The 26,950-nt window shown below is 42.8% G+C and overlaps 1 protein-coding gene across 1 annotated transcript; it reads right to left on the reverse strand.

Annotated features, from left to right (window-relative positions):
• Positions 1-1,270: 1,270 nt before the first annotated feature.
• On the reverse strand, positions 1,271-26,742 carry tmc2b (transmembrane channel-like 2b). The gene is made up of 21 exons (XM_063194519.1): positions 26,712-26,742; positions 26,421-26,462; positions 25,085-25,270; positions 24,817-25,048; positions 23,575-23,727; positions 20,439-20,529; positions 20,011-20,092; positions 19,800-19,906; positions 19,312-19,410; positions 18,797-18,939; positions 17,728-17,875; positions 11,845-12,039; positions 9,570-9,749; positions 8,984-9,145; positions 6,746-6,874; positions 5,545-5,612; positions 4,383-4,622; positions 3,177-3,302; positions 2,754-2,832; positions 2,152-2,278; positions 1,271-1,475 (listed from the first exon to the last, which is right to left on the reverse strand). Exons 1-21 carry the CDS (start codon positions 26,740-26,742, stop codon positions 1,294-1,296), a joined length of 2,802 nt encoding a protein of 933 aa, XP_063050589.1. The 3' UTR covers positions 1,271-1,293.
• Between the last annotated feature and the right edge of the window lie 208 nt (positions 26,743-26,950).

The raw sequence follows: 26,950 nt of genomic DNA on the forward strand, positions 1-26,950 counted from the left end.
ATTCATAATAGTGCATAAAATGACAATAGCTGTGTCTACTCAGACATTGAGAATATAGAATAAAGAGTAGTCTGTTGTGATGGCTGTTAGTGCTGGCAACAATAATCGATTCAGCAATTAATCACAATGCGGGGCAGGACAATTCAATAATCGATTCGGCAATTGTCATGATCGATTCAGCATATTTTTTCAAGTTTCAATTACTTCTGTGTGCATTTAAGGAGCAAATGAACTTTAAATTACACGAAAGCACTTCAAAACATTGAAAACTGATACACACAACAGCCAATAACATGTTGTTCAGTATCTGACTACTTGAATTGCCTCATGACTGATGAAAAATGTGCTTTGCTTTCAGTAGAAATGTAATGCATTGCAAATTGATTTTTTACCTCCTGAATAGTAATCAAATTGAATCGTAAGGGCAGAGGAAATGCACACCCCTAATGGCTGTACTGAAATCCAGTAGTGTACATAAAAATGAGATGTCAAAGGGATGTACCGGTATGATGTAAATGTCAAAGGGATCTATGATGTAAAGATGTTATGTGTTTGGTTGTCAGTGGATCTACGTAATCATTTTGGAGATGCTTGTTTAATAAGATGTTTGACATCAACAGATTCTTCCATCAAGGTTTAATACATTATCATTTTGTGTTATGTACAAAAAAAAAATACAAATTAACTTTATGGAACACTATGTACACTTCATGACATGTCATGTTTTCATATAAAACGCTTTCCACCTGAAGCACGCATGTTAATTTCCACAGGGCGTGTGTGTGTGTGTGTGTGTGTGTGTGTGTGTGTGTGTGTGTGTGTGTGTGTGTGTGTGTGTGTGTGTGTGTGTGTGTGTGTGTGTGTGTGTGTGAACTCCCTCTATTATGTTTACTGTATACTACAGTAATACCATATCAATAAAATGACACATGATCTGTGTGTGCGTGTGTGTGTGTGTGTGTACGTGTGTATGTGTGTGTGTGTTACGGTGTGTGTGTGTGTGTGTGTGTGTGTGTGTGTGTGTGTGTGTGTGTGTGTGTGTGTGCCAATAGTAAGTTCTTCACTGTCCATGTTCCCCAGTGTCTATACAGCTGCAGCCCTGGGGCCTATACTAAGAAGCTGGTTCAGGAGTAAATCAGGTTAAGTTAAGAGGTAAATCATCTAATAGAAGAGCTGGGAATGAGGACTCCAGGCACTTCTATTAGATGACTTGCCTCTTAACTTAACCTGGTTTACTCCTGAACCAGCTTCTTACTATACCCCTCTGGTTCAGGAGCCCCTCCTCTTCCTGGTTCAGGAGCCCCTCCTCTTCCCCTTGCCTGGTCCGGGGGAGGTTCCTCTGTCACCTCCTTCCCCTTTCCTGCCTTTTGGCTCTTTGGTCACAACCTCCTCTTCTTCCTCGTCTTCAGAGACTTGTTTTTTCTTCTTCTTCTTCGGCTTCGGAGACTTCACTTCTTCCTCCTCCTTGGGGGGCTCTGCAACAACAACAACAACAACATGTGTGAATGTGTGTGTGTACGTGCGTGTTTGTGCTTAGGTAAGGGCTTAAGGCAGGGATATCAAACTCAGGCCCGGGGGCCAAATCTGGCCCGAGATCATTTCAGGTGTGTGTCATAGTTGGCCCACATACTGCATTAATATATAGTAACATGACTAGAACTAGCATTTGGTGTCTCACAGGCATATGAGTGGGCCCGGGACACTCACACACTCATCTACGACAGAATATGACAAGGAACATTTCAGCTACTATATGATGTGAATGAGTGTTTGTAAAATTTGCCTCTATCATCCCAAGTGCATGCCTGCGGAATTTTAACCCATTTTTCATTTAGTGAGTACTGAGTTCGGCCCGCAACTTTGTTCCAGATTTAGATTTTGTCCCACTGTGAAGAGGAGTTTGATACCCCTGGCTTAAGGTTACAGTTAGCCTGTGTGTGTGTGTTGGGGGGGTTCTGTGTGCGTGCGTGCATCGCCTGACCCTTCGTTTTTTCCTCCTCCTCAGGCGGGGGTATGAGGGACTTATATGTGTGTGTGTGTGTGTGTGTGCGTCTCCTCACCCTTGTGTTTCTCCTCCTGCTCAGGTGGGGGTAAGAGGGACTTATATGTGTGTGTGTGCGCGTGTGTGTGTGTGTGCGTGCGTCTCCTTACCCTTGGGTTTCTCCTCCTCCTCAGGTGGGGGTAGGTTCCCCCTGTTGGGCAGCAAGTCTTCCAGGTCCTTCATCACCTGGTTGGTGCTGGCCTTGTTGTTTCTACGGTTACGCTCCTCATCTCGCGCCTGGGCATTTGAATGGCACAAATTCGAATTCTTTCTTAGAACATCTCATTTTCAAGAGGGTCTTCAAAATCCTCACAAATCAAATGGAAGAGTGGGTGAGCTCAACAACACTGCAACTCTACAACTCAAGTCTACAACAACGTCCTACGCACCTAGGGCACCAAATTGACTAGAACCAGACCTGCCCTTGACCTTTCAGATTTGAAATGCCATGAAACCCCATTTTTCTTCCATTAGTCAGGGCAATGCATCACTATAGAGTAGTAGGTAAAACTTAAAAGCTTACATATCCAATCATCTGACCTGGGAGAAGGACTAACAAATAACCAAAAAGGGAGAAAAAATCCGCTTCAAAAAGGATTTTTTCGCTCCCACTTATTTTTTTATTTTGCCTCTTCAGACCTCTCTTTTTATCTAATACATCACTATACAACAATGCAGTATACAGTACATGGGTGATGTCTTTAGTACTAACCATCTGCATCTTCTTCTTCAGGTCCAGGTTTGCTTGCTGATACGCTTTTGACACAGAATTCAGGTAATAGATCGCCAACCTGGTGAGTTAAGACAAATATGTAGGCCTACATCTCAGACAAGTTTCAAGTTTTAAAGGCATTTAGATAAACTTTTAACTTTTGAACTTTTTCTGAACATTCTAGAATCTTAGTGATGCTACTGAGAATACCGGTAGCTAATATTATTTATATTCAGAGACGGTCCATTAGAATTAAAAGAATATTTTGTTTATAGTAACACTTGGATTACAGCCTGAATTACTTTAAATACCAAAATGTTGTTTACATTACATTGTAATATTACAGGAAAGAATTATTAGGGGCAGAGCACCGAAGGTGCGTAGTATATTATTTATATTATATTATATTATATGATAACTTACACCATGAGTAGCACAGCGGGCATGATGAGTCCGGGGTTGGATGCGTAGCTGAATATAGTCCCCATGAAGTCAGGCAGGTCCCTGTCTATCGTGTCAATCACCACGTCATACATCTTCTCTTTACCACTGTCACATCAAAACACACAAACACATCAGTCCATCAAACATTTTCTCCTTTAGCAAAACACACAAAAAGGTACATTTTACACACAAGAACAGATATTGTCTCTTTTTCACTGTCATAACAAAACACACATTAACCCATTTTAGCCTGATGCTGCGTATACAGTCTTTTGCCCTTAGTGTCTGGAGCGACATATACGCTGCATTCAGGCTCTTGAGATATGCTTTTTATTAAAAAATGTGGGTATGTTAGAGCTGAATGAGCACATTATAATGCAAGATGATGGGTCCTAGCTTTTATATACAACTTATTTTATGTTTTTATGTGCTTCGGAGGCTGAGATATTCAGGTTTTAATAGGCAGAGGGCACCTTTTCTTAAAAAGGGCTTAGGCATTCAGCGGGAGTTTTTTTGACATTTCCTTACCAATGTCACATCAACACACAGTAATGCACTCAAGATAAGTTAATAGCTGCACCCTTAGTGGTTAGAGATTCAGTCTGGGCATCGGAACATCTTGTTATGTGGTTCCTTTGGTCATCACCATGTAGGAAGTGAAGTGAAAGCGAAAGCCCAATTGGGAAACTCCAACTCCCATTGTCATTGTGACACAGCACTCCACAGCACACAAGTGCACACTGCACACGACGAAATTGCTTTTATTCCTCACCCTTGCAAGGGGGCAGCCCCGAATGGCGCCCGAAAGGGAGCAATGTGGCGGGATGGTACCATGACCCCTCAGAAGTGAACCGTACTGAGACCTTTATTGACGTGGTCTCAGTTCAGTTCGCTTACGAGTCCAGACAAGTTACACTTGTGACTTGGTGTAATCACTTAAATAGAGCTCTAGAGGACTGGGTGTGATGAAAAGAGGACTGACAAACCATAAAATTCTAACGGGACCAGAAAGAGCAGCCGATTATTTCTGAAATACAATCAAAATATGAACAAAAACAGAACTGAGTCCTTTTGCTGTCAGTTCACTTTTTGCTCCACTAAAGATAACTAAGATAAAGAGTGCAGTTCACTTTAAGGAGACAAGGTGTGAAAATTCCCTTACACACAAGCCCAGGTGTGTCTCACCTGAATGGTCCGCAGTCGAAGGAGGGTGAGAGGGTCATGATGGTGTAGATGACGGGCATGAGGCTGAGAAAGAGCACCAGCAGCAGCAGGCCCATGTAGAAGTTGTTGGAGCCAGAGGCCTTGAAGACGCGCGCGTGCGGAACGTTGCAGCTCATCACGGCCCAGCACTGGTAGTACATGGAGCTCAGCAGACGCAGCACGTTGATGCCCACCAGGCCCGGCGCGTAGAACGCTCCCATCCTGGAAGACACGTACTGTATGTTAAATACAACCATGTACCATGTACCATAGGACGTTCCTGTCCTAGAAGACACATACTGTATGTTAAATATAACCATGTACCATAGAACGCTCCCATTCTGGAAGACACGTACTGTATGTTAAATATAAGCATGTACTGTAGGATGCTCCCATCCTGGAAGATACGTACTGTATGTTAAATATAAGCATGTACCATAGACCGCTCCCATTCTGGAAGACACGTACTGTATGTTAAATATAAGCATGTAGAACTAGCCTGACAGGCCAGACCATGCATTTTGAACTATTTTGTAATTCACGAATAGTCTGATTACACCTCTCTGGAAAGGGTTTAGTTGTACACCAGATGGCCAGCCAAAAAGTCTTGTTATATATATAAGCATGTAGAACGCTCCCATCCTTGAAGATATGTACTGTACTGTATGTTCAAGGACGGATTACTGAACGGGCCTGCCGGGCCCAGGCCCAGGGGCCCAAGAACCCCGGCTCAATTCTCATATTGTGTTAAAATTGCACTTCTACCAACTGTATTTTAATTTTTTCTCAGGGGAGAAACCCCCAACAACAAAGGCCTAACAACATAGTGTCTCTAAAACCCTCAATTTTTTGGAAGACAAGGCCCTGCCATGACTCAAACAGTAGGGCACTGTACTGTCACGCCGGGGACCCGGGTTCAATTCTCACCTGAGGTCATTTCCTCCCCTGTCTCTCTCTCCCACTCATTTTCACATAGAAATATACAAACACTTGAGGACACACGGACACACACACACACACAAATATACACATGTACACACACATGTACATGTACACACACACACACGTGCACACATGTACACACCAATTTCGTGGAAAGCTGTCAGACTGTCAAGGTGGAATGGTACAAAAAGTTAAATCTCACCAGATCATCCCCTGGTTGAAAATGAGCCCAAGCACATTGCCACTGATGTCAAACTCCCCATAGGATGGCTTTACATGGAAACACATACATACAGTGGGAAAAAAAACACACACAACACACACACACAGAATGGGAGAGAAAAATGCAAATAGTCATTCAAAGTTTGGATTATCAATGCTGTACATTCGGAATAGCAACATTAACAACCCTAAATTCTCTGTCATTTCCACACACCCCACCTCCCTCTCTCTCTCTCTCTCTCTCTCTCTCTCTCTCTCTCTCACACACACACACACACACACACACACACACACACACACACACACACACACACACACACACACACACACACACACATTCTCTTTGCACCTCTCTCCGCTCTCTCTGTAATTAAGTGCTTGTAGCGGTGTCGCATGTCCCGTTGCGCCGAGGCCTCGAGAAGTATCGCCTGTCGCTACCAGATGTCACGTTATCACACGCCGGGCATGTGAGCTTGTACACACAGTCTAGAGTAACGGAGGTGCCATGCCATGCCGTGCTGTACCATGCTGTGCGTCCTGGACGAATTTGACTGGTAGGATTTGCTTGACAGGGAGTGGGGCGGTCACTAGGAGGCACTGTCACTTAGATTAAAAATATCTAATCTGTCAGATAGGATGTCGATCTGGAATGCAGGCGGCTGACCTTTGACACCCAGGACAGGCACTACTGTGTCTGTAGGTGAAAGTGAGGTGACCTGTCACGTCCCATTGATCTATTGACAGCCAATGTTACATAAAGTCTTTAAGCAGAACTCACTGTATAAATTGATGTTTTTATTTTTTATCTGATATGTGTGTTTTATTGCATTTACATGACATTCGGATACATGCACACAAATTGGAATGGAATAAGGAATCATCCTTCATGCTATCTTAGAATATCCTGCATATCTTTGCTTCTAAATGTTACAGTCTGTACATCAGAAAGGGACTTTGTATGAATCTGAACTGGGACTGAAATTGACATGTAAGGAACGTGTAAGGAACCAAAAACACATTAGTAGATGTGTAACTTCTGAGGGCAGGATACCTATTCACTGCATTTACCTTAAAGTTCGAGTTAAACATACAACTTGTAAGTTTCTCTTCTATGCATTATGGTTTGACGATAAAAAAATGAATAAACTCTTAATGAGAAATAAGAAAAGAAAGCTCCTCACAAATCCAGCCTCCAGGTCCCAGCACCAACAGTAGTTGAGGAAGCGCACTATCACAGCCCTCAGAAAGTCACCGATGAGGATGGTCAGGTAGGACACCTGGATATCCGACACCGTCAGCTTCACAAACTCCTGTACAAACAGCAGACAAACAAAGACACATTCAATTATTAGGCTAAGGTTATCAGGAACAGGGCTATACTGTACATATTCCAATTAAGCTCTGGTAAAAAAGGCCCAGCAGTGATTGCACTTCCTCAGAGTACTTAAGAAAGAACAGTTAGACTCAAGCTTGCTGGTGACCTTTTACCGTTCCACCATAGAGAGCCTGCTGACCTACGCAGTGTCAGTGTGGCACTCAAGTTGCATTGAGGCTGACAGGAAGAGACTGCAGAGGGTGACCAAAACAGCGCAAAAAATCATAGGCTGCCCCCTGCCTCCCATACCCACCATCTACAACTCACGCTGCGTAAGTAGAGCCAGGAGTATCATTAAAGATCCCACACATCCTGGCTTCCATCTCTTCACACTGTTGCCCTCTGGCAGGCGCTACAAGGCATTACCAGCCAGAACCAATAGGATGGAGAACAGCTTCTTCCCCAAAGCTGTTACAACAATGAACTCACACTTACTGGACAATGTTCATCTATAAAGGACTGTGCACTTTGTATGGAAGCTAAAATCTCAGTATACTTTGTATAATGACAATAAAGGCTTTCTATTCTATTCTATTCTATTCTATTCTATTCTATTCTATTCTATTCTATTCTATTCTATTCTATTCTAATTCTAATCATGATTATCTATGCTGCTGAGGTTCCAGCAACTGCATACCTGTCGGAGTAATACAGGAAGCAGACAGAGTAAACTATACTATACAGTAGGCCTATTAATAGAGAGACATATGCTCCTTAATCTTACCTATCATAAACAAGCCAAGTCAACGCTGTTATTACAGTAAGTAACTTAAGTAAGGAGCCTATATAGTATGTACGTATATATGTCATCTATCCAATGATGGGCAATGCTGGTGGAAGAAGCCTTAACACAGTACCACATACTTGCAAATTAGGAGTCCAGGACATTCGCTAGTTCCAGCTGGCTCCTAAATACAGGTGATTTCCCTAAGTATATCCTCCCCAAGGCTTCTTCTGCTAACCGTTCTGCTGATTAGAATCAGTTGTGTTTAGCGAATGACTGGAAGGAGCCAAAACCACATTAGTAGATTTAAAACGTCTAAGGGCAGGATACCTATTCCCTGCATTTACCCTACAGCTTGAGTTTCAACTTTCGTACATGTATGTACCTGCATTTCCCATTTAGCTTAAGCAATACCATGTATCTAAATAATTGTAAACCACTTTGGATAGCGCAATGTAACATAATGTGTTACAGCCACATATGGAGGTAATATAATGCGTGTTTGTTGGAAAGGACGCTGACTATGCATTGATTTTACTATCATGTAATACAGTTATAAAGGTATAAAGTAATAACAAGTAAAGCGACTGCAATAATAACGTAATATAGTTATAAAGATATAGTTTACAGTTAACCACTCCAGCCATGCATCCAATATCACCCCATAGTATCCATAGAGTCTCTGCTGAGGTGGATAAAGGGAAGAAATCTTGGGATTCTGATGAAGACGCTTTGTCGAAACGTTAGTCTAATGCTAAATAAGAAATAACTAAAAAACACAAATGTGGGCTCTGCCGTGGCGGTAACGGTAGGGCACTCGTCTGCTACGTGGCTGACCCGGGTTCGATTTCGGCCCGAGTCCTTTGCTGACCCTTCCCCGTCTCTCTCTCCCCACTCACTTCCTGTCCAACTCTTCACTGCACTAACGAAATAAAGGCCAAAAATGCCCCCCCGCCCCCCCCACCCAATTAAAAAAAAAAAAAAAATTAAGAAACACGTGTGGTACTAGACTTTATCCATGTCTGGTCCTACACTGGTTGCACTGGATTGTCACTAGAAGCGCCAAGTACGTGTTTTTCTGTTTTCTGCTGAGGTGTTAGTGAAAGGACACGTGCTACATTTATATGACACATTTAATTCAGAATTAACTCATTTAAAATGTAATTCTGAAAAAAACTTAATTCCGCTTTGAAAACGTCATGTACTGTAAACACTTCACAATTCGGAATAAAATTAAAGTTCAATGTGAACTCGACGGAACTATTTAATTCTGAATGATTAATTTGGGATTGAAAACGTCATGTAAACGTGGTCACTGACTATGCCGACGCCGGTCTCCCAGCAGGGTCCTCTGATGACGTCAGCGGGGTCGATATCTGGCGGGGGGATGTCCGTGGTGACGTTGTGGTGCATGGAGTAGTTGGAGTAGTACTCGTTAAGAGCCACCAACGTGGCGTTCTTGATGTCCTTCTCCCTCTCCAGCTGTGGCACACAAATGGGGGAAAACAAATGGATATTACCGTTATTAGTGCAGCAATTGGCCTTTGCCTAAGAAGCTGTTTACACTTATTATATGGATCTTTTTGAAAACGCAAAAACAGATTTAAAAAAAAATATCCACATTTAAAAATATCCGGATACATGTCAAAGCACCTCAATAATCATGGGCTCTGGTGTGTAATGGCTGATGGGCCTTGAAAACTGACTATGCACTGTGATGTTGTTGTTGATGACAATAACAACCAACAACAAATAAACAACCGAGGGATAACATCTTAAATATATCTAAACACTAGATCTTGTGCAATTGTACACACAATAAAACCTGTTACACAAACAAACACATGAAACAGACAGATAAACAACAAACAAACAAACAGCTCATGACAAACAAAGCTGGCAATACCTTGGCCTGAACTTCATCAAACAGAGCAAACAGGAAGGTGTAGAGGTTTCCCAGGAAGAGAGCGAAGATGCGTCCGAGCTGCCACTTGAGCGCTATGCGAGGGTGGTAGTCCTCCAGCTCAGCGATGGTCTCAAACAGGGGTGGACACGCCAGGCCCAGCAGAGACATCACAAACTCCACCTGAGGAGGAGGACAGGAAATCAGCACCGGATGTTTGTTCAGTAGCCCTTTAATGCATGCCGTACCTCCAGTGGCACACCATAATACAAACCCCAACTCCGATGAAGTTGGGACGTTTGGTAAACAGTGAATAAAATCAAAATGCTATAATTTTCAAAACATTCAATCTATTCATTAGATGGAGAATAGTGAAAAGACAACATATTAAGTGTTAAAACCGAGAAAAAATATTGTTTTGGGGGACATATGTACTCATTTCTAATTTGATAAATCCAACACGTCTCAAAAGAGTTGGGACGGGGATCAGTGAAATTTAGTAAACATCCAAATAAGATAAAACAACAAAGAAGAACATTTCAAAATGAATTGTACTGACGGATAATATAGGTGTCCAGGTATAAGATCATCACAGAGAGGCTGAGTCACTCAGAATTAAAGATGCTAATTACCATAGTTATTACATACATTTTTGAATTCCCTTTGATTTACCACGATTGAGTGTATATAAGACATATTTTTGTTAATAAAATCATTGTATAGGTTCATGACATCATGAAATATATATTGGCTGTAGTCTCACTTTAATTCCTGGAGTGCTAGAGCTATTGAAAATTGACCATATTAAGAATGCTTAATGCATGAAAATGATACAGGGGTTTAACATTCTCCTAAGCACCTGAGCTCACTTGAAATAGACCCAGAAGACATGGTAAACTGTCCTTTGCTTACAGAAGTCAGCAGAAGTTGTAGAAGTCCATTCTTTTTGACAATAATAGAGCATTGCACATCCTGTGCTACAGTGAAAATGGACCATGCAACTTGTGTTAGTGCTAGCTTCAAAAGTCAGCCTCCATGATGGCATGCGGATGCAGTAGTGCATTGGTTAAGATGTTCTCACTCATCTGTAGAGTTAAATACAGTGCTGAATGGTATAAATGGGTTTTAAACAGCATGAAAAGCCACTCATGCATTATATTTTGAAGGGAGATCTTCGATTACTGCCACATAGTGAGGTCAAATTGCATTCTCTACTATGTTTTAACAGTTCGGCTCCATCATAAGGACCAGCAGGTGATAAAATGGTGGGTTTTTGGTCAAGACCTGTCACACTGTAAGCACTACAGAAAGGAAAATATTGCAAAACATGACAAGGAATACACCCACCATTTAAGCTGGTGAAATCATGTCCAAGATAGGAATTAACACTGTTTTTTATATAAAATCATCTCATCGGTTAATGTATTTAACTGTCAAGTGTTGTCTTTTGTTTTGTTTTTAGTCTTCCTCGACATTTGCTGCCATTTATTGTCCCCGTCCCAACTCTTTTGAGACGTGTTGGATTTATCAAATTAGAAATGAGTACATATGTCCCCCAAAACAATATTTTTTCTCGGTTTTAACACTTAATATGTTGTCTTTTCACTATTCTCCATCTAATGAATAGATTGAATGTTTTGAAAATTATAGCATTTTGATTTTATTCACTGTTTACCAAACGTCCCAACTTCATCGGAGTTGGGGTTTGTAGAATCATTGAAAAGTTAAGTACTATAGTACTACAATACTGTGACATAACACAGGGCCCATAGTAATGCAATTCTGGTTAGAGCAAATATGTATAACGCAGTGTCTTAAACATTGTCACAGGCTTTATTGTCTCTCTCAATGCATGGCAGACTGGTCTTGGCTTAAAATGCCCGGCCTGTTTTTTTTTGTCCCAGTCTAGCACTGTGTTGAATTAACACTGCATTTACTGTTCAGGGTGTTTTGTTAACAGAAGGCCAACACAGACAGGGAGAAAAGGAAGGAATAATTCTTAAAGTGTATTCTAAAATTCATCAATGCAAGCTGTCTTCTGTATCTGATCACAACTAAAACTAATTGTGTGTTAATTGGCTCGTTGGTACAAATGCTAAATACCAACAAACAAATAACAAAAAAAGCAATGACAACCACAGTTGAAAAAACACAACCGCCTTAAAAGAGGTAATCAAGGAAATCCTACGCTTGAGCTACTTAACGGAGAGCTAAATAATCAATAGCTAATGGCTTGTACGGTAGGTAATAGGTAATTAACAAGGACAAGGAACAAGACCTCGTTTTTCTCCATCCACGTAAGGTCTTCGTCGTCCTTCTCTGCAAACTCCTGCGAACGCTTGACCACGAAGTAGATGAGGTATCCACTTCCTGCCAGGGTGCAGAGGATGAGCACGTTGGCAAGGAGACGCAGGAACCGCCGCAGGTGGATGTTCTCATCCTTCTGCTGCTCTTGCAGATCCACAATAGATTCCTACAGGATGAAAACACAAATGAATGCCTGTCGCAAGTCAGAGGCGTACTCAGTCCCTTTAAAAAAAATAAATGGAGCTCTTTGGTTCAAGGGAATTGTGTGTCCACACAGTTAGTTGAAAAGAAAAAAACAATTCTTCACCAAGGCATTCCATAATAAGCTATACTTAAAATGTCATTTAAAGTTTATTTTTGAAGTGCCTTGGTGAGGAAAAGTTTGAGTGCAATGACCAATGTTGTGTCAAAGAAGTACAGTAGGCACAGTAGATTAACACCCTCGTGTCAGAATGGGCCTTTTCACAACACATTAATTCAGTGCATTCACAACAGGTAGTATCTGCTGCCGTAGAGACATACCCTTACACCAGCACTGTTTTCTATGGAATCCGGTAATCCTTTATACCTGGCAAAGAGTAGTGCATCCTCTTTTTATTTGTTTCACTTCTAAACAGAATGTGTTTGACGTAAAAGTGAAATGGACTAATAGCAATCCTCCTGAATGCTGCACAGACAACCAGATGGTCATGACCTTCGGCTGAAATGAGCTGAGCAGGAAGTAGACAAGCCATCTACTTAATATTAATGACCACCAGGTGGAGGGGGCAGAGTTTTAATGATCTACATTACTGAACTGAATGAACTGTGTGTGTCATTCGTTAACAAAAGACATCATTGTACATATCAAAAACATTATTTCGATTTCTGTTTTATCTTAAATGCACTCAATCACTATACGGTACATTCTGGTGTCTATACAGTAATTGTCTGTGACAAGAACTGCTTTTGGAAACAACAATTAACATACCGGTATTGTGCCTGCTAACCCATGGTTATACACGATAATATTTGGAAAGGGAATACGATACGGTTCATTCAAACTAATGCAGACTAATTCAGTATTCACTAAGTAGAGTGTGTTTTCCCCCTTATTCGGTCATGTGAAACCAAGCGTATGTATGGAAACACCAAGGCTCAGACGTGTGCTCTTGCACACCTATATCCCTCCTCCTAGCCCGGCGTTCTGTCGATATGAGCTCCTTCGTCAAGATGAGCTACCTCTAGACTTTTAGCATAGTCTAAACCCAAATGCTATCCCCTAACCTTAGCCCCTAGAGGCACTATTGTAGTGCATTGTAATGGCCTTGGCAGCTATGCTCGACAGGTAGTTCATATTGACACACCACTGACCACAGCAGCGAAACCAGAGTCCCTTGTTTGTCTTTACATAACCCCCTTATAACGTAACGTAACGTGTGCACAATTGAACTCGCTGAGGATTAAATAACTTTGAGGAGCATGGCTCCCAGGCTGATTTGCATTCACAATTAGCCAGCTAGATTACTTTACTTTCGAGTCCCAAGCAAACTATAGTACAGCGGGGACGGGGAGGGGGCCATGCATTTTTCATCACTGCTGCTTGGAAATTGAAACTCATGCACTGGCGCCCTTTCGGGTTGCTGCTGCTACCATGCATCACTTCCTCGACAACAGGGCGCCCCCACTCACTCACTGTTCTAAGTTCTGTTCCGTTCCATTCTTTTCGTTTCGTTGCTGTTCTGTAATATTACTATAGGTGTTAAACTCTGAAGACATGGCATGTCATATGGCATGTCATATAAATTTGCTGATACTAGAATGGCAATGACCAAATCACCTTGTATTACTAAAGACTCTGTGTACTGTCATAGTATTGTACTGTGTGATAGTTAAGAGACTTTTCAATAACTAGAACAGTGTCACACTGATGGAACGGTGCACATGATGAGGCTATTGAAATAATACTAACCTCTTAATCTCGACACCCAATAGTCTAGCTGCAAGGGTATGAAAGAGAGCTCTCATCCACCAAGACTCTAAATTCAAAAGTTATTTCAATCAAGCCCATGGCTGTGTACTGTGAGGAGTCCATTCAATTCCCATACAAAAGAAAACCAACTGACAGGGAGCTGTTTTGTTGTTGATGAGATGAAAGATCAAATTGCACTGGCTGCCTTCCTGGTGCCCTTCGGAGCTGCTATACTTTGACACATAATTTCCGGGAGACAACAGGCCGGCGCCCCATGGCACGCCACGCCACGCCACTCACTCACTGCTCTGCAGTACGTAATGGTCTGGCTCCAGGCCTACTGTAGGACTCCAGAGAGGTGTCATCTCATCTACCAGGAGTCTGATTCCTCTCCTCTAATCACTCTTCGTTTCCTCTGGCACCATTGCAACAACATTACGACATTGCAGGAAATGCCATCCTACACTTTAGGACCTACAGTATGTGCTCTTGCCAAAGTGTTGAAGCCCATTTAGTTGCCTTATTTCTGAAATGCAAACACAGTTGGTATTGCTGTTGTCATTGTTCAGCAGCCCCATAATGCATGCCATTCCAACAGTGGCACACAGTAGTAGTCATTGAAAAGTTCTACCATAGTACTACACTACTATGACATAACACAGGGCCACTAGTAATCACTGTTGGGAAAGTTACTCAAAAACTGTAATGCACTACTTATTACATGTTACTGTCATTTAAAAGTAATGCCTTACATTACAACATTACTTTTTTTTAAAGTAAGGCATTACACTACTTTTGCATTACTTTAAGTTACTTTAGCCAAAATGACTGGAAATAAGGATTTGGCAATCTACAGTGCAAATCTATGAGGTGGCATGACTTTCACTTGCCATCCACAAGTCGTTTAGGAAGCCTGCAGACTGAAAACCAACATTTTCAGGATTGCGTCTTACCCACATACAATAAGGTCTAAGAAGAATAAAAGTTTGGTTCCGGTTGGTTGTCAGGTTTGGTCATCGTCCGGTCGGATTTTTTTTTTTATTTCCATTTTTTTTTTCAATTTCTTTTTTTAATGTCCGACCCCCCAACCCCCCACATGCGCCAGATTTTGTCATAAACGTTGAAAAATGCCAAGGACGATAGTGGAGTTGAGGCTTGATAAGTAGGCTACAGCTGAAGCTACAATGAAATATAATAAGCATTAATATGGGCCAAGAGGCATGTATAATATTTTATTTCAAATTGATTTATTTCAATTTTAGTGATGTTTAGTTGAACAAAAGTGAGGGGGGTGCAACATACTCATCCCCCCGTCGGATAGCCTACCCTGCCGTGTCCCTGTCTCGTGCGAATGGGATGCATCCCCTCCTTTCCTGACTAATTTGGTGGTGCTATGGCACCTCTTCAAATCGTCAAATTGTTTCTAGGCTACTGTTTTTCGACGTGGAAAGCGATTTGGGTTACAAGTAGGCTACAGTGTGCAATTTAACTGAAATGTTCTTGCCGTCCTTATTTTCAATGAAGTCAAAGTAGTGGGCATATACCCATCTTGAAAACGAGCAAGCTGGATCTTCTGGATCGGTCATCCTTTGTCAGCCTGCCATTTCGAGAGACAAAGCGTGAAAAAGGAAGTTTAATGTTCTGCGTGAAACTTTAAAATCTCTGCACGGACGTAGGCTATCGTAGGCAATAGCTGATCTCGCGGTGATCCGCGAACATTGTATAAAGAAAACAAAATACCCACACAAAATGTAGGTGAAAAAAATGCGTTGTAATGTGCAAGTTACTTGCATTGTAACGAGGACATATTACCGATTTTTTCCCCTGTAATCAGTTACATTACTGCGTTACTCAAAAAGGTAATGCATTACAGTAATTAGTTACTTTTGTAACGAGTTACTCCCAACACTGCTAGTAATGCACTGCAACTTGGTCATTGCCATTCTGGTAACAGCTTATTAATAATCATGGCTTTCTGGGATACGTGTTTAAACTACCTGTAGATGTATTCAGTTTGTAGGTGTCATACAGTAAATGATGGGAAAATCCAAATCTGGGTTGTACTGGTGAGATGAAACCTCAATCTTCAGGTTTTTTTAGTGTTGCACGATACAATTTTTTGGCCCCGATACCGATACCCGACTGTGCAGTATCGGCCGATACCATTACCATACCGATACTACTCTGTTTGAAATGTATATACAGTATATGAAGAGCTGCATAGGCTACGACTTGGATGTTACATCATTGCTATCATGGCTCGATCAGGCTGCTGCCTACCTCGCGATACCGATACCACCATTTTAGTGCAGTATCGGGGCCCCGGCCGATACTGGTATTGGTGTAACACTAGTTTTTTTATTAGTATAGTCTGGCAAGCCAGCTGCAGGAAGCAATTCAAATAAGGGGAAAAAACTCGCAATGCAATTAGAAGTTGTCATCCTTTTGTGTCTGACCTCCAATGGTGCAGTACTAGGAGGTCCAGTACTAGATCAACAAAAAATATAATATACAGTATTTTTGATTTGTATTATTTGTGACTAGGTGGGCCCATCTACAGTAGTCTACTACAATAGTTTTTTATTTTTTGCAATGATCGTGGGACGCTTAGTGGCAATGACGGCCTGCCTGTCTGAGTGTCTACAGCAGTGTTTCTCAACCTTTTCTGAACAAACACCCCCTTGGCCTCATCACAAGCCTCCCAATGCCCCCTTGACCCCATCATAAGCCTGACAACGCCCCCTTAGTTAAAAAAAATAAATGGACTAAAGGCAACTAAGCACCGCCCCCTTTCAGCTGTAACTCATCACCGCCCCCTGGGGGGCTGTAGCACCCCCGTTAAGAAACTCTAGTCTACAGTATCCGGTTCAAGTGTGTTTAAATCAACAACATGGCTGTTCAGGTGTCTATTCCATTGGGTCCATATAGGAGAGGAGAGGGAACAGAATGGTGTCGGCCATGTGGCTGAGATGAAAGATCAAGTTTCAAGAGCATCGTATAGCCCCAAACACACTGTACAGCCTAGGAACCGTTAGATACACTCTCAGAAGTAAAGGTACAGAACTCGTCGCTGTGGCAGTAGTACCATCAAGGGTATTACCATTGTGTTGCACGATTGGTACCCCAAAAAAGAGGTCCGTTCAGTTTCTTGCAATGTCGACCAATGTGCATCTGTCACCTCCTCTTTGAGGTACCACCCAAATGACGCAATGGTACTCCCCTTGAGGGTACTACCACAGCGACGAGTTCTGTATCTTTATTTCTGTGAGTGGACGCAGATGCAGGTGGGGGCCGCCAGATTATATCTGAAACTGATCTTGAAGCTGGTGGTGATGGAGGCATACTTGTACACCGTTCACAAAATAAAGTTGGGGATATTTGGGTTTCAGGTGAAATGTCAGGATGGGCCTAATTCACACATATAAATTAAATGCTTTCTAGTTTATTTACCAGTATGAAGAATTAAAATGATCAACAATTGTCAAAAATGAAAATGATTAAACCCCTTAAAATCAAGAGGGCTTCGCGACCCCCCATGGATGCTAGGCGACCCCATTGGGGGATCCTGACCCACCCATAGGCTGGGAACCAGTGGTGCAGAGTACCACTCTGCCCTACAAAAGCAGCTACGCCAGCACTGCAACTAAGACAAATGTTTTCAAAGTATTGGTATTAGGCTGGCTATTGTGGTTTGTGCAAAATTGACATGGCGATATCTCCAAAACATGACACATTTGGACCACTGCTCCCTTGGGGCGCCATTGAGGGCTGTCCCCTTGCACGGGTGAGGCAAAAATGCAATTTAGTTGTGTGCAGTGTTCACTTATGTGCTGTGGAATGCTGTTGGAGTTTCCCAATAGGGCTTTGCCTTTTTCACACCTCACTCACTGCAGTTCCACTCACCTTGAAGCTGGTGGTGATGGAGGCGTACTTGTTGTCTGCTGTCTCCGGGTTGCCTATGAGGTAATCCCAGCTGGTGAAGAGCTTCCAGCTGAAGGTGAAGGCGCTGTCCTCCCCGCCATCACCCCCCTGGTTGGCGTTGCTCGCCATGCTGATGATAAACAGGAAGGGACACAGACACTAGCCTGATTATCATCGACTTTTAAATCTCTGTTCGAGACTTGGTGTGATCCTATGCATAAAGATTAACGTTTCCCAAACAGCATGGTTGACCCACCTCCCTTAATTTGCTACTGGTTGAGGCCAGAAAAGGCTGTGCCAAAGTTGAGCCAGTAATTAAACATTTTCTTAGTCCCAATAGAACATCTCTGCTTAAACCGCGTCACTGCCTTGAACATGCCTCTATCCAGGGCCGTTGGAGCTGCTCAAAGTTGATTGGTTCCCGATAAATGTACACACCACACAAGGCACATTCAGCATGGTCACTTAGTTAACAAGTTGGATGTAAACACAATACATGGGCACACAAACACACACATGGACATAAACACAAACGCATGCGCGCGCACACACACACACACACACGCACACACATAGGGTTTTCACACCTGGTCCCCTTTAAGTGAACCAAACTCAGTCCAAAAAATGAACCGACAGCAAAAGGACTCAGTTCTGTTTTTGTCCATATTGTCAGTGTATTAAATAAATAACTGGCTGATCTTGCTGGTCCTGTTAGGCTTTTATGGTGTGTCACTCTTCTTTTTTATCACACCCGGTCGTCTAGAGCCCCCCCTTAAGTGATTACAGCTAGTCACAAGTATAACTTGTCAGAACTCATAAGCGAACCAAACTGAGACCACGTCAACCAAGGTTTCAGTATGGTTCGCTTCCGAGGGGTCTGGGTACGCTTTGGAGAGTTCACATATGCGGCAAAAACGTTTGTCACTACGCTTAGGTAGCTGAAAGGGACCAGGTGTGAAAACGCTGACACACAGAGGCACGCACACACACACACACGCAAACACACACACACACACGCACACACACACACGCACACATACACAGGACTCACGTTCTGATGACCACCATCAGGCTGTACCCAAATATGCCCACGCCGACGAGCAGGTAAGAGAGGGGCAGCCTGAACTGCAGGAGGCCTATGGTCTTCTTGTCGTTGTAGAAGCCATAGAACAGCACAGAGTATTTGCAGTAGCCCTGTTTCAGATCCAGCACAACACACAAACACAATGCATATGGGCTTATAGGGATCAAATTCTGTACTGTATGTGCATGTTCCTGCATGCACACACACACACACGCGCGCACACACAAACACATACACATACACACATGTGCATGCACACAAACACACACACACACACACACACACACACACACACACACACACACACACACACACACACACACACACACACACACACACACACACACACACACACACACACACACACACACACACTCCTAGAGCTGTATACCCCCCTCCCCCACACATACACACACACACACACAGAGACAGCCAAACCAACCCAAACGGCTTTGCAGTAGATCACTTAAAGACATGCTCACACCAAATTCGAAGAGGACAGAGAAGTCCATGGCTCGAGCCTGCTCTGCTCTGGGGACTGTTTTCCGAGGGATGGTTCCATACGGCAGGCCCATTAACACCTAATAGAATAGAGCAGAACACAGTAGAATAGAATAGAATAGAATAGAATAGAATAGAATAGAATAGCACAGAGTAGAATAGAACAGAATGGAAAAGAACAGACTAGAATAGAATAGCACAGAGTAGAATAGAACAGAATAGAATGGAATAGAATAAAATAGAATAGAACAGAGCAGAACACAAAGAAAGAAAAAAACCACACACACAAAATTATTCTACACAACAACTTGGTACACAGATTAAACAAACAAACAAAACCTCCACAATAAAGAGTGTTGTGATTGGTCATCCAGATAGACAGCTGACCCAGTATTGGCCCTGCGGTGTGACACTAGCAAGTAATTCAAGTACATACTGTAAACAACATTAAAACTCACATCTTACTGACCTCAGGGATAACGACGAGTCCAAACACGAACCCAAAGAGAATAAGGTTCAGGCCGTACATCCATCGCAAAAAGATGAAGTACGATGCCACTGAGGAGCCAAAGTGACCTACAGCCACAAATAGAGAAAATACACACAACATCAGAATAGTGCAGTAGCGTTCATAAAGTATGACAGTATGTGATGTGATGTGATGTGTTTGTGGTACAAACTTTCAACTTCTTTTATCTTTCGCTCCCAGGGAATACAGGCAGTCTTGAAGTTGTCAAAGTCTCTTTTGAACTTAATCCATTTCTGAAAAAGCAAAAAAAACACAATTGTTGTTGTCATGTGATAACAAAAGGGAAAATCGTTCAGAAACACACTGTTAAGGATTTAAGGATATCTTGGGCTTAAACTGGCTATACCAGATTAAAATTTCAACAAGTCCGACAGGCGGACAAAGATGCGTCCGTCTATGCACTCTGCCGCCTTGTGGACACAATTACAATTAGAGAATGCGTTTCAGACGAACAGACAGATAGACAGACCAATGGACAGATGGACGGACGGACGGATATACCCTCTTATAGAGATGCTAGGACACATCTAAAAATGAACCGAGCACAAAAACATAAACAACAAAAACACTGTACTGTACCTTAGCCATCATGACCTTGAAGGCATACAGTCTCTTCCCTTTGCCCTTCCCCAGCGCTCCCTCGAATTCCTCCACAAACGCTTGGCACTCCCTACAGTAAAACACACACAAACACACGCACACACACATACACACACACACAGACACACACACATGCACACACACACGCACACGCACATGCACGCACCCACACACACACACGCATGCGCGCACACACACACACACACACACACACACACACACACACACACACACACACACAGATAAGACAGACTTATTACAAAGGGGACAGTCCAGAGACCAATCACCATACAATTGACTGGACCAGGACTATATTTCCGTAGCTTGTTAGCGAAATGTGACAATGACAAATAAGCAAAGCTTTAGTGAAGGAAATGTGACCTCCACCTGCCACTGGGTCCTCCATACAGTAGTGTAACTTGAAGACAGCAAAGGACTAACCTATCAATCTTAAGTGCCTTTGAATGGTTATGAAGTGCTTCATGTCAAAACAGGACAATGGGACCAACTGTCAGTTGCGTGTATTAGGGTGTATACTGTATCTTCCAGCAATGTGCCTAGGTGTATGTCAGTGCGTCATAATATGCAATATTAATATACTCTACTGTACATCATGTATACACTAACGGTCTCTCACTCCCATTTCATCAATTCAGAAAACAAGTCTTCATGTATGTAGGCTACTGTATGTTAAAGGACCACTTCAGACAATTTCAATATGCTGTTGTATTGCTCAAGGTACCCTTGACTCAGTACCCAGTGATGCCGCATTTTTCGGTTCAGCCCTTTCCGAGATCTGAGCTGTTCTAATGGGGGTAGCTTTTGTTTACATTTTTAAAAATCTGAACATAGGCTTACTCAAAAAAAGAAATCCCAAAATGTATCGCTGTTTGCTAGTTGTCTGCTGATGTTGCATAACCTTTTGGATGTTTTTGGGAATAAATCAAGATGGGTTTTTTTTGTAAATGTTTACAAACACCTGCCCCCATTACAATGACTAGGATCTCGGAAAAGGCAGAAGAGAGAGGGAAAAAAATCTCAGGTACTGACAAGTCCAGGGTAGTGTGAGCATTACAACTGCATTTTGAAAATGGCTGAAGTTATCCTTTAAGTGTACAGAAGTTACTGTATATTAAGTGTACAGAAGTTGTGGTGCACAAGTGCTTGCGTCTTATTCCCATTTCACAAATCCATAATAAAAGTCCTCATTGTCTCAAAAGATGTCTTCTGTGGGGGAGACCCCATTGGGTTCAAGATTTGAATCCAGGGGACCTGGGTTCGATGCCGACCCCAGGTCATTTCCTGGTCCTTCTCCATCTCTTTCTCCCCAATGGTTTTCAGTCTATTTTCACTGTCCTGTCATAAAAAAGGCAAAAGCTCCCCCAAAAATCCTTAAAAAATGTTTTTATTCCGGCAGAGTAATTTCCAATTCCGTCTCCATCTCTCTCTAACACACATTCTAGTCCACTTCCCACACTTCACTCTCCTATTGTCAAATGAAGCCCAAAACTCTATCTTCTTTTTCGTGAATGAAAAAAAAACCTATGTTAAATTGAGTGATGTACAACAGGACAGGACAGGACAGGATGGGGCCTCTTGTAACCGCAGGCATGGAGTACATCTAGGTCACAGCGGAGTCAGCACAGGCCAGTCTCCCGTTGGCCTTTAGGGCAATACATCACCTGTAAGCCATACCACCTCACTGACCTGGGGCTGTGTTTCAACTACACATGTCCTTCTTAGAGTGCCCGGCTACCTGTCTGGCCCTCATTATCTCTGGCCAGTGGCGGAACAAATGCACACAGGGCCCAAGGGCAAAACACTGATAGGGCCCCCCATATGGCCTGCCATGGTCACAATAGGGCCCCCAACACCCATACAGGAGGGCCCTGGGCCCAGGGGCAAATGCCCTGCTTGTACCCCCCTATAGCACCGCCCCTGTCTCTGGGCCTATCACTCTTGCTCCGTGTAAGGCCACTAAACGAGGATCTCTATCTATCTCCCTTCGTCGTTGTCTCTCTATCTTGTCGTCTCTCTCTCTCTCCCTCACTCTCTTTCTCTCTTCCTCTCTGACTCTCTCATGCCGTAATGTCAATGTCATGCTACCCCAGTTAGTAGAATGACGTTGGGCTTCTAGAAATGACTTTCCTAACAAAACTCTAGAGACAGGTTTTGAGGAAAAAAGGCTAGGGAACCTAAGTATTAAGGTTTTTACCATATTTTTTTATCTGTCCAGACAGAATGTTTTTTTTAAGTACAGTACAGATTTATTATAATCATTTGTGAAAAATCAGCATAAACTACAGTGGAACGTAAGAGTATGGTGGCTAAATGATTTGCTGTGATATTCCATAATAGCAACCATAGAAATAATACAATTAGTTCTATGAATAGCTACTAGCAATGGCGCTAGTGCTAGCACTGGGGAAACAGTTGCCAAGGTGATACAAAGCAAGCGTTGACTAAAATGAGATGCCATGTTGAAAACTGTTGGGAAGCTTTAATCAAGCAACACACAAAATAAACTATCATGTCCGCCAGCCATGCACAAATAAGTGGCATAAGATATATTGTACCTGTAACCAACAGTAGGCCTAAAGCCATGGACTTTTCCACAAGGCACAAAGGATAAGGTCGACAAAACACAACAAACCACACGAAAGACCAGGGGGATATTCCAAGAACATGATTTAGTGATAAAGTTGACCCACAGAGTGTTAAACCCCACTGATATATAACCAAACCCGGCATATGATGTAGCCATGAAAATGAGGAATTCAGGCTATTAGCTGTTGTAACACTACTTCCAGGTTAACTTAATCTCCCCCAGTGAGGAAAATCAGGAATAATGTACTGTGTACTGCCTGCCATTTTTGTTTTTGTTTAATTCAGCATCAGACCACCAGTAAGAGTAAATTCAGCTGGTGTGTACAACGGAACCATGTTTGTTTGTTTGTTTGTTCGCCTGCTTGCTTGCTTACATACACTTCAGCATCAGAACCCATAGACCAGTGAGAGGAAACTTAGCTGGTCTGGTGTCTTGGTGTAATGTGATGTCTACAGGTGTGGAAGTCGCCGCCATTTTGTTTGTTTGTTTGTTTGTTTGTTTGTTTACTTTAGCATGACGAGCCTCCTCTTCATGCGCCAGGGCTTGTTCCTCAGCGTGGCGATCATCTTCTTCTTCTCCTCCACCTCTTCCTTCAGGGCGGCCATCTCTCCCTCCGACATCGAGGAGTCGTCGTCCGAACCCGAACTGCCAGAGGAGGAGACACAGGGGAGAGAGACCAGCAGCAGCGCGTCAGGTGAGGAGAGAGACCAACTAACCAGCACAGCAGATGAGTAGTTTGTAGACAAGCCAGGGCAGCAGAGAGAGGCCGGCAAAAGCAGGTTTACCAAGGCTTTAACTCAAGCGCAGTATAGACTTAAGGGCAAATAAGCAGGGCAGTTGAGGGAGGTATGGCTTTGTTTGCAGGTGGCATGACCAGAGGTAGGTCTCAGATGAGGTAGGTAGTAGATCGTAGCTTGATTTGAAGCAAGCACAAAGAGGGCACTTCCAATGCAACTGATGGAAGGCAGGTGTGCAGATGGATGAACGAGGTAGCAAACATGTCTATGTATAGTGTGAACTGGCAATGCAGGCGGAAAGCAAGCAGGTGACATGATGAATGAATGAATGAATGAATGAATGAATGAATGAATGAATGAATGAATGAATGAAGCAGAGCAGCTATCAGCAGCAGGGATAGCTGAAGAGCAGAGCTCAGCTGTGGCAGTAAATAAATTCAGCATTTACACTCGTCAATGTTACGCATTGTGTTTCATATTGCATGGCTTATTATGGTTCAACAAAGCATGGCGACTGGTTTGACATTTTGGGGCAAAGAAAACTTTACAGCAAAGTCAGCCGTTTACAGTACATTTAGCTGGAGGTAGTGTGAGTGAGTATAAAAACGAAGTAAAAAAAAAAAAACTGTACATAAAACTGTTTATGTTGACACATGCATGGGTCAGGTATAACACAGTGACTGTCTGAGAAGCAGTTCCCAAACTGGCGGTTAGCTTGAAATCTTGTGAATTTCAAATTAAAATTCAGGTGTGAAAATGGTATAGGGAGATATCTAGATATGGAGGTGTATGTACAGTAGGTCCAAAAAGCAGTCCTGGTAGAAAAAAAGCTTGTGGGAACAACTGCCATACAGAGAGTCACTAGACCCGTCCTTCACATCTACAAACACACAACCTAAATCTTTTCTCATGTATTAAAATGGGAACTCAGAACAGTCTGTTGACACGTGCATGGGTCACGGGTATGACACAATGACAGTATGGCTGTACAGTAAGTCAGAGAATACTGCACCTGTCCTTCCCCTTCTTCTTGTCCTTATCCTTCTTGTCTTTGTCCTTGTCTTTGTCATTGCCTTTACCGCCCTTGCCGCCTTTCTTGTCCTTTCCGTTCTGCTCCTCTTTCTCCTGTTTTCCTCCTTTCCCTCCTTTCCTTCCGCCCTTCTTGTTGTTCCCCTTGTTGTCCTCCTCCTCGCTCCCCTCGTCGCTCCCCTCATCTTTTTTGTTCTTCTTTCTGCCTCCTGCTCCTCCATTCTTCCCTCGGCCTCCTCTTCCTCCGCGGCCTCCTTTCTTCTTCCCCTCTCCCTCGCTCCCCTCCTCCTCCTCGCTGTCGTTCTTCTTCTTCCTGCCGCGGTTCCTCTTCCTGGGCGCCTCCTCGTCGCCCTCCTCCTCCTCTTCCTCGCTCTCTGCTTGCCGTCTGCGAGGAGGCGGCTTGGCTTTTCTGCCTCGGGCTCTCCTGTTCCTGTCCTCTGAGGAAGACAAAAAAAAGAATGGTAAATACACAAGGAAAGACTGACTGACTGACAGATGATAGCCTGAGAAGTCCCATGTTGCCTACACAACCGTTCCAATTTGAAAGATACTAGTGATTAGCATGGCTTTAACTACCATTGAGGACACAGAGGTCATGTTTTAGGTATTTTTTTCAGTAATGTAAAATGTATCTATGATGAAAATCGATATATGATCAACAATGATAAATTCAGTCTGTATACGCCACCCCCATTTATCCTCAAGGCAGAGATTAATGGAAAACAAACTTTAACAGTTTGACTGCAGTGTTTGAAGCATTCTAAATGCACAGTATGCAGCACAGCAGGCAGTATTTGACCTCGGTATTTGAAAATGTCTAGTTACGGCCCTGGGGTGCATTTCTCAAAAGAGAATTTGTTAGCCTGTTAGCAACTTTGGTAGTTGCCAATGGGAAAATGCATTGAAAACAACAAAGTAGCTAATGTAGTAAGTTAAGCAACTTTGGTTTCGAGAAATCCACCCCTGGTGATTAGGTCTGGTGGTAACCAAGGCTGATGACTGATGATGACTGACTAATTAATAGATACAGTAAATAACCAAATCGTTTGGTCTTGCTGTATATCTTTAGCCTGGGAACTCCCATACTGCCTATAGATCTACACAATCGTTTCTATCTGAAAGACAGTCTGGTGAGGATGACTCATAACGTCCAAGATCATGGGCCCTGTGTCATAATGGCCAAGCATTCTGACCTTTACAGTTTCTCTGCAGTGTAGAGCAGAGCAGGGCAGAGCAGGGCAGTGTGTCATAATAGCCAAGTATTCCGGCCCCTACGGAATTTACAATAGGCAACTCCCCAGACCTAATCTCACTTGTGATTAGGTCTGGTGTTAACCAGGCAAGTATATCTTGGCTACAGTATACAGTCTCAGGAATGTTGCCTCATAGTACTGGTAACTTTTAAAATGCTGTATAATGGAACCAATTGGCAATTCAAAATTGTGAAGTTAGGAAAATCTAATTTGCATGATTTAAAAAAAAAAAAAAACAGAAAACAATAATGACCCATTTTACATCACAAACGACTGTTTACAGTAGACTATCATAATTCCAAGTTGCTACAGTACTTGAAGATGCAAGGCTTACCATCAGCATCACTGTCTGTCACGGCATCTACCTCCATCCCCACTGTGCCACAAAAGAGAAAAAAGATGGTTTAAAAAAGGATCACTCACACACATACTAGAAATCACACAGAAGTACAGCTTAATCCACTTGTAGAAGGACGCTAAAGAGAATAAAAAGGCCTAGTAATACTTGCCAAACCTAAAAAAATACATTAATTTAGGGTTTCCTTTGTGTAAAATTCATTCCCCATAGGTAGGCCTATGTTTCATCCAATTCAAAAACAGTAAAATTGTGAATTAAATGACCCACCATCTTCTACGTCGTTTCTTCTGCGAGGCATTTTGAGTCAACCCGCTCTTCGCGGATGCTTTGTCCACCTGCTCTGGCATCCGACCGACTGGCGCGTGCGAAGGAGACGCATCACTCCCAGGTGCGCGTGTGTTTGGGCTGAACTGAGGAGAGTCTCCTTGACAACAGAGATTGCTATCTGATGTTGACGGAGGGAAAAACTAGCATCTACTGAGCAAATGCCAGCACGTGTTCATAAA

Source organism: Engraulis encrasicolus, chromosome 3 (assembly GCF_034702125.1).
Source record: "Engraulis encrasicolus isolate BLACKSEA-1 chromosome 3, IST_EnEncr_1.0, whole genome shotgun sequence".
In the NCBI taxonomy this organism is placed as follows: Eukaryota; Metazoa; Chordata; class Actinopteri; order Clupeiformes; family Engraulidae; genus Engraulis; species Engraulis encrasicolus.

Bases quoted from the DNA above. Each gene is read 5' to 3' on its own strand.
- tmc2b (XM_063194519.1), bottom strand. From the start codon at position 26,742: ATGCCTCGCAGAAGAAACGACGTAGAAGATG. The intron at 25,271-26,420 runs GTAAGCCTTGCA...TGTCTTCCTCAG, and splicing joins GACAGACAGTGATGCTGATG to AGGACAGGAACAGGAGAGCC. The intron at 3,303-4,382 runs GTGAGACACACC...TTGATGTGACAG, and splicing joins TTCGACTGCGGACCATTCAG to TGGTAAAGAGAAGATGTATG.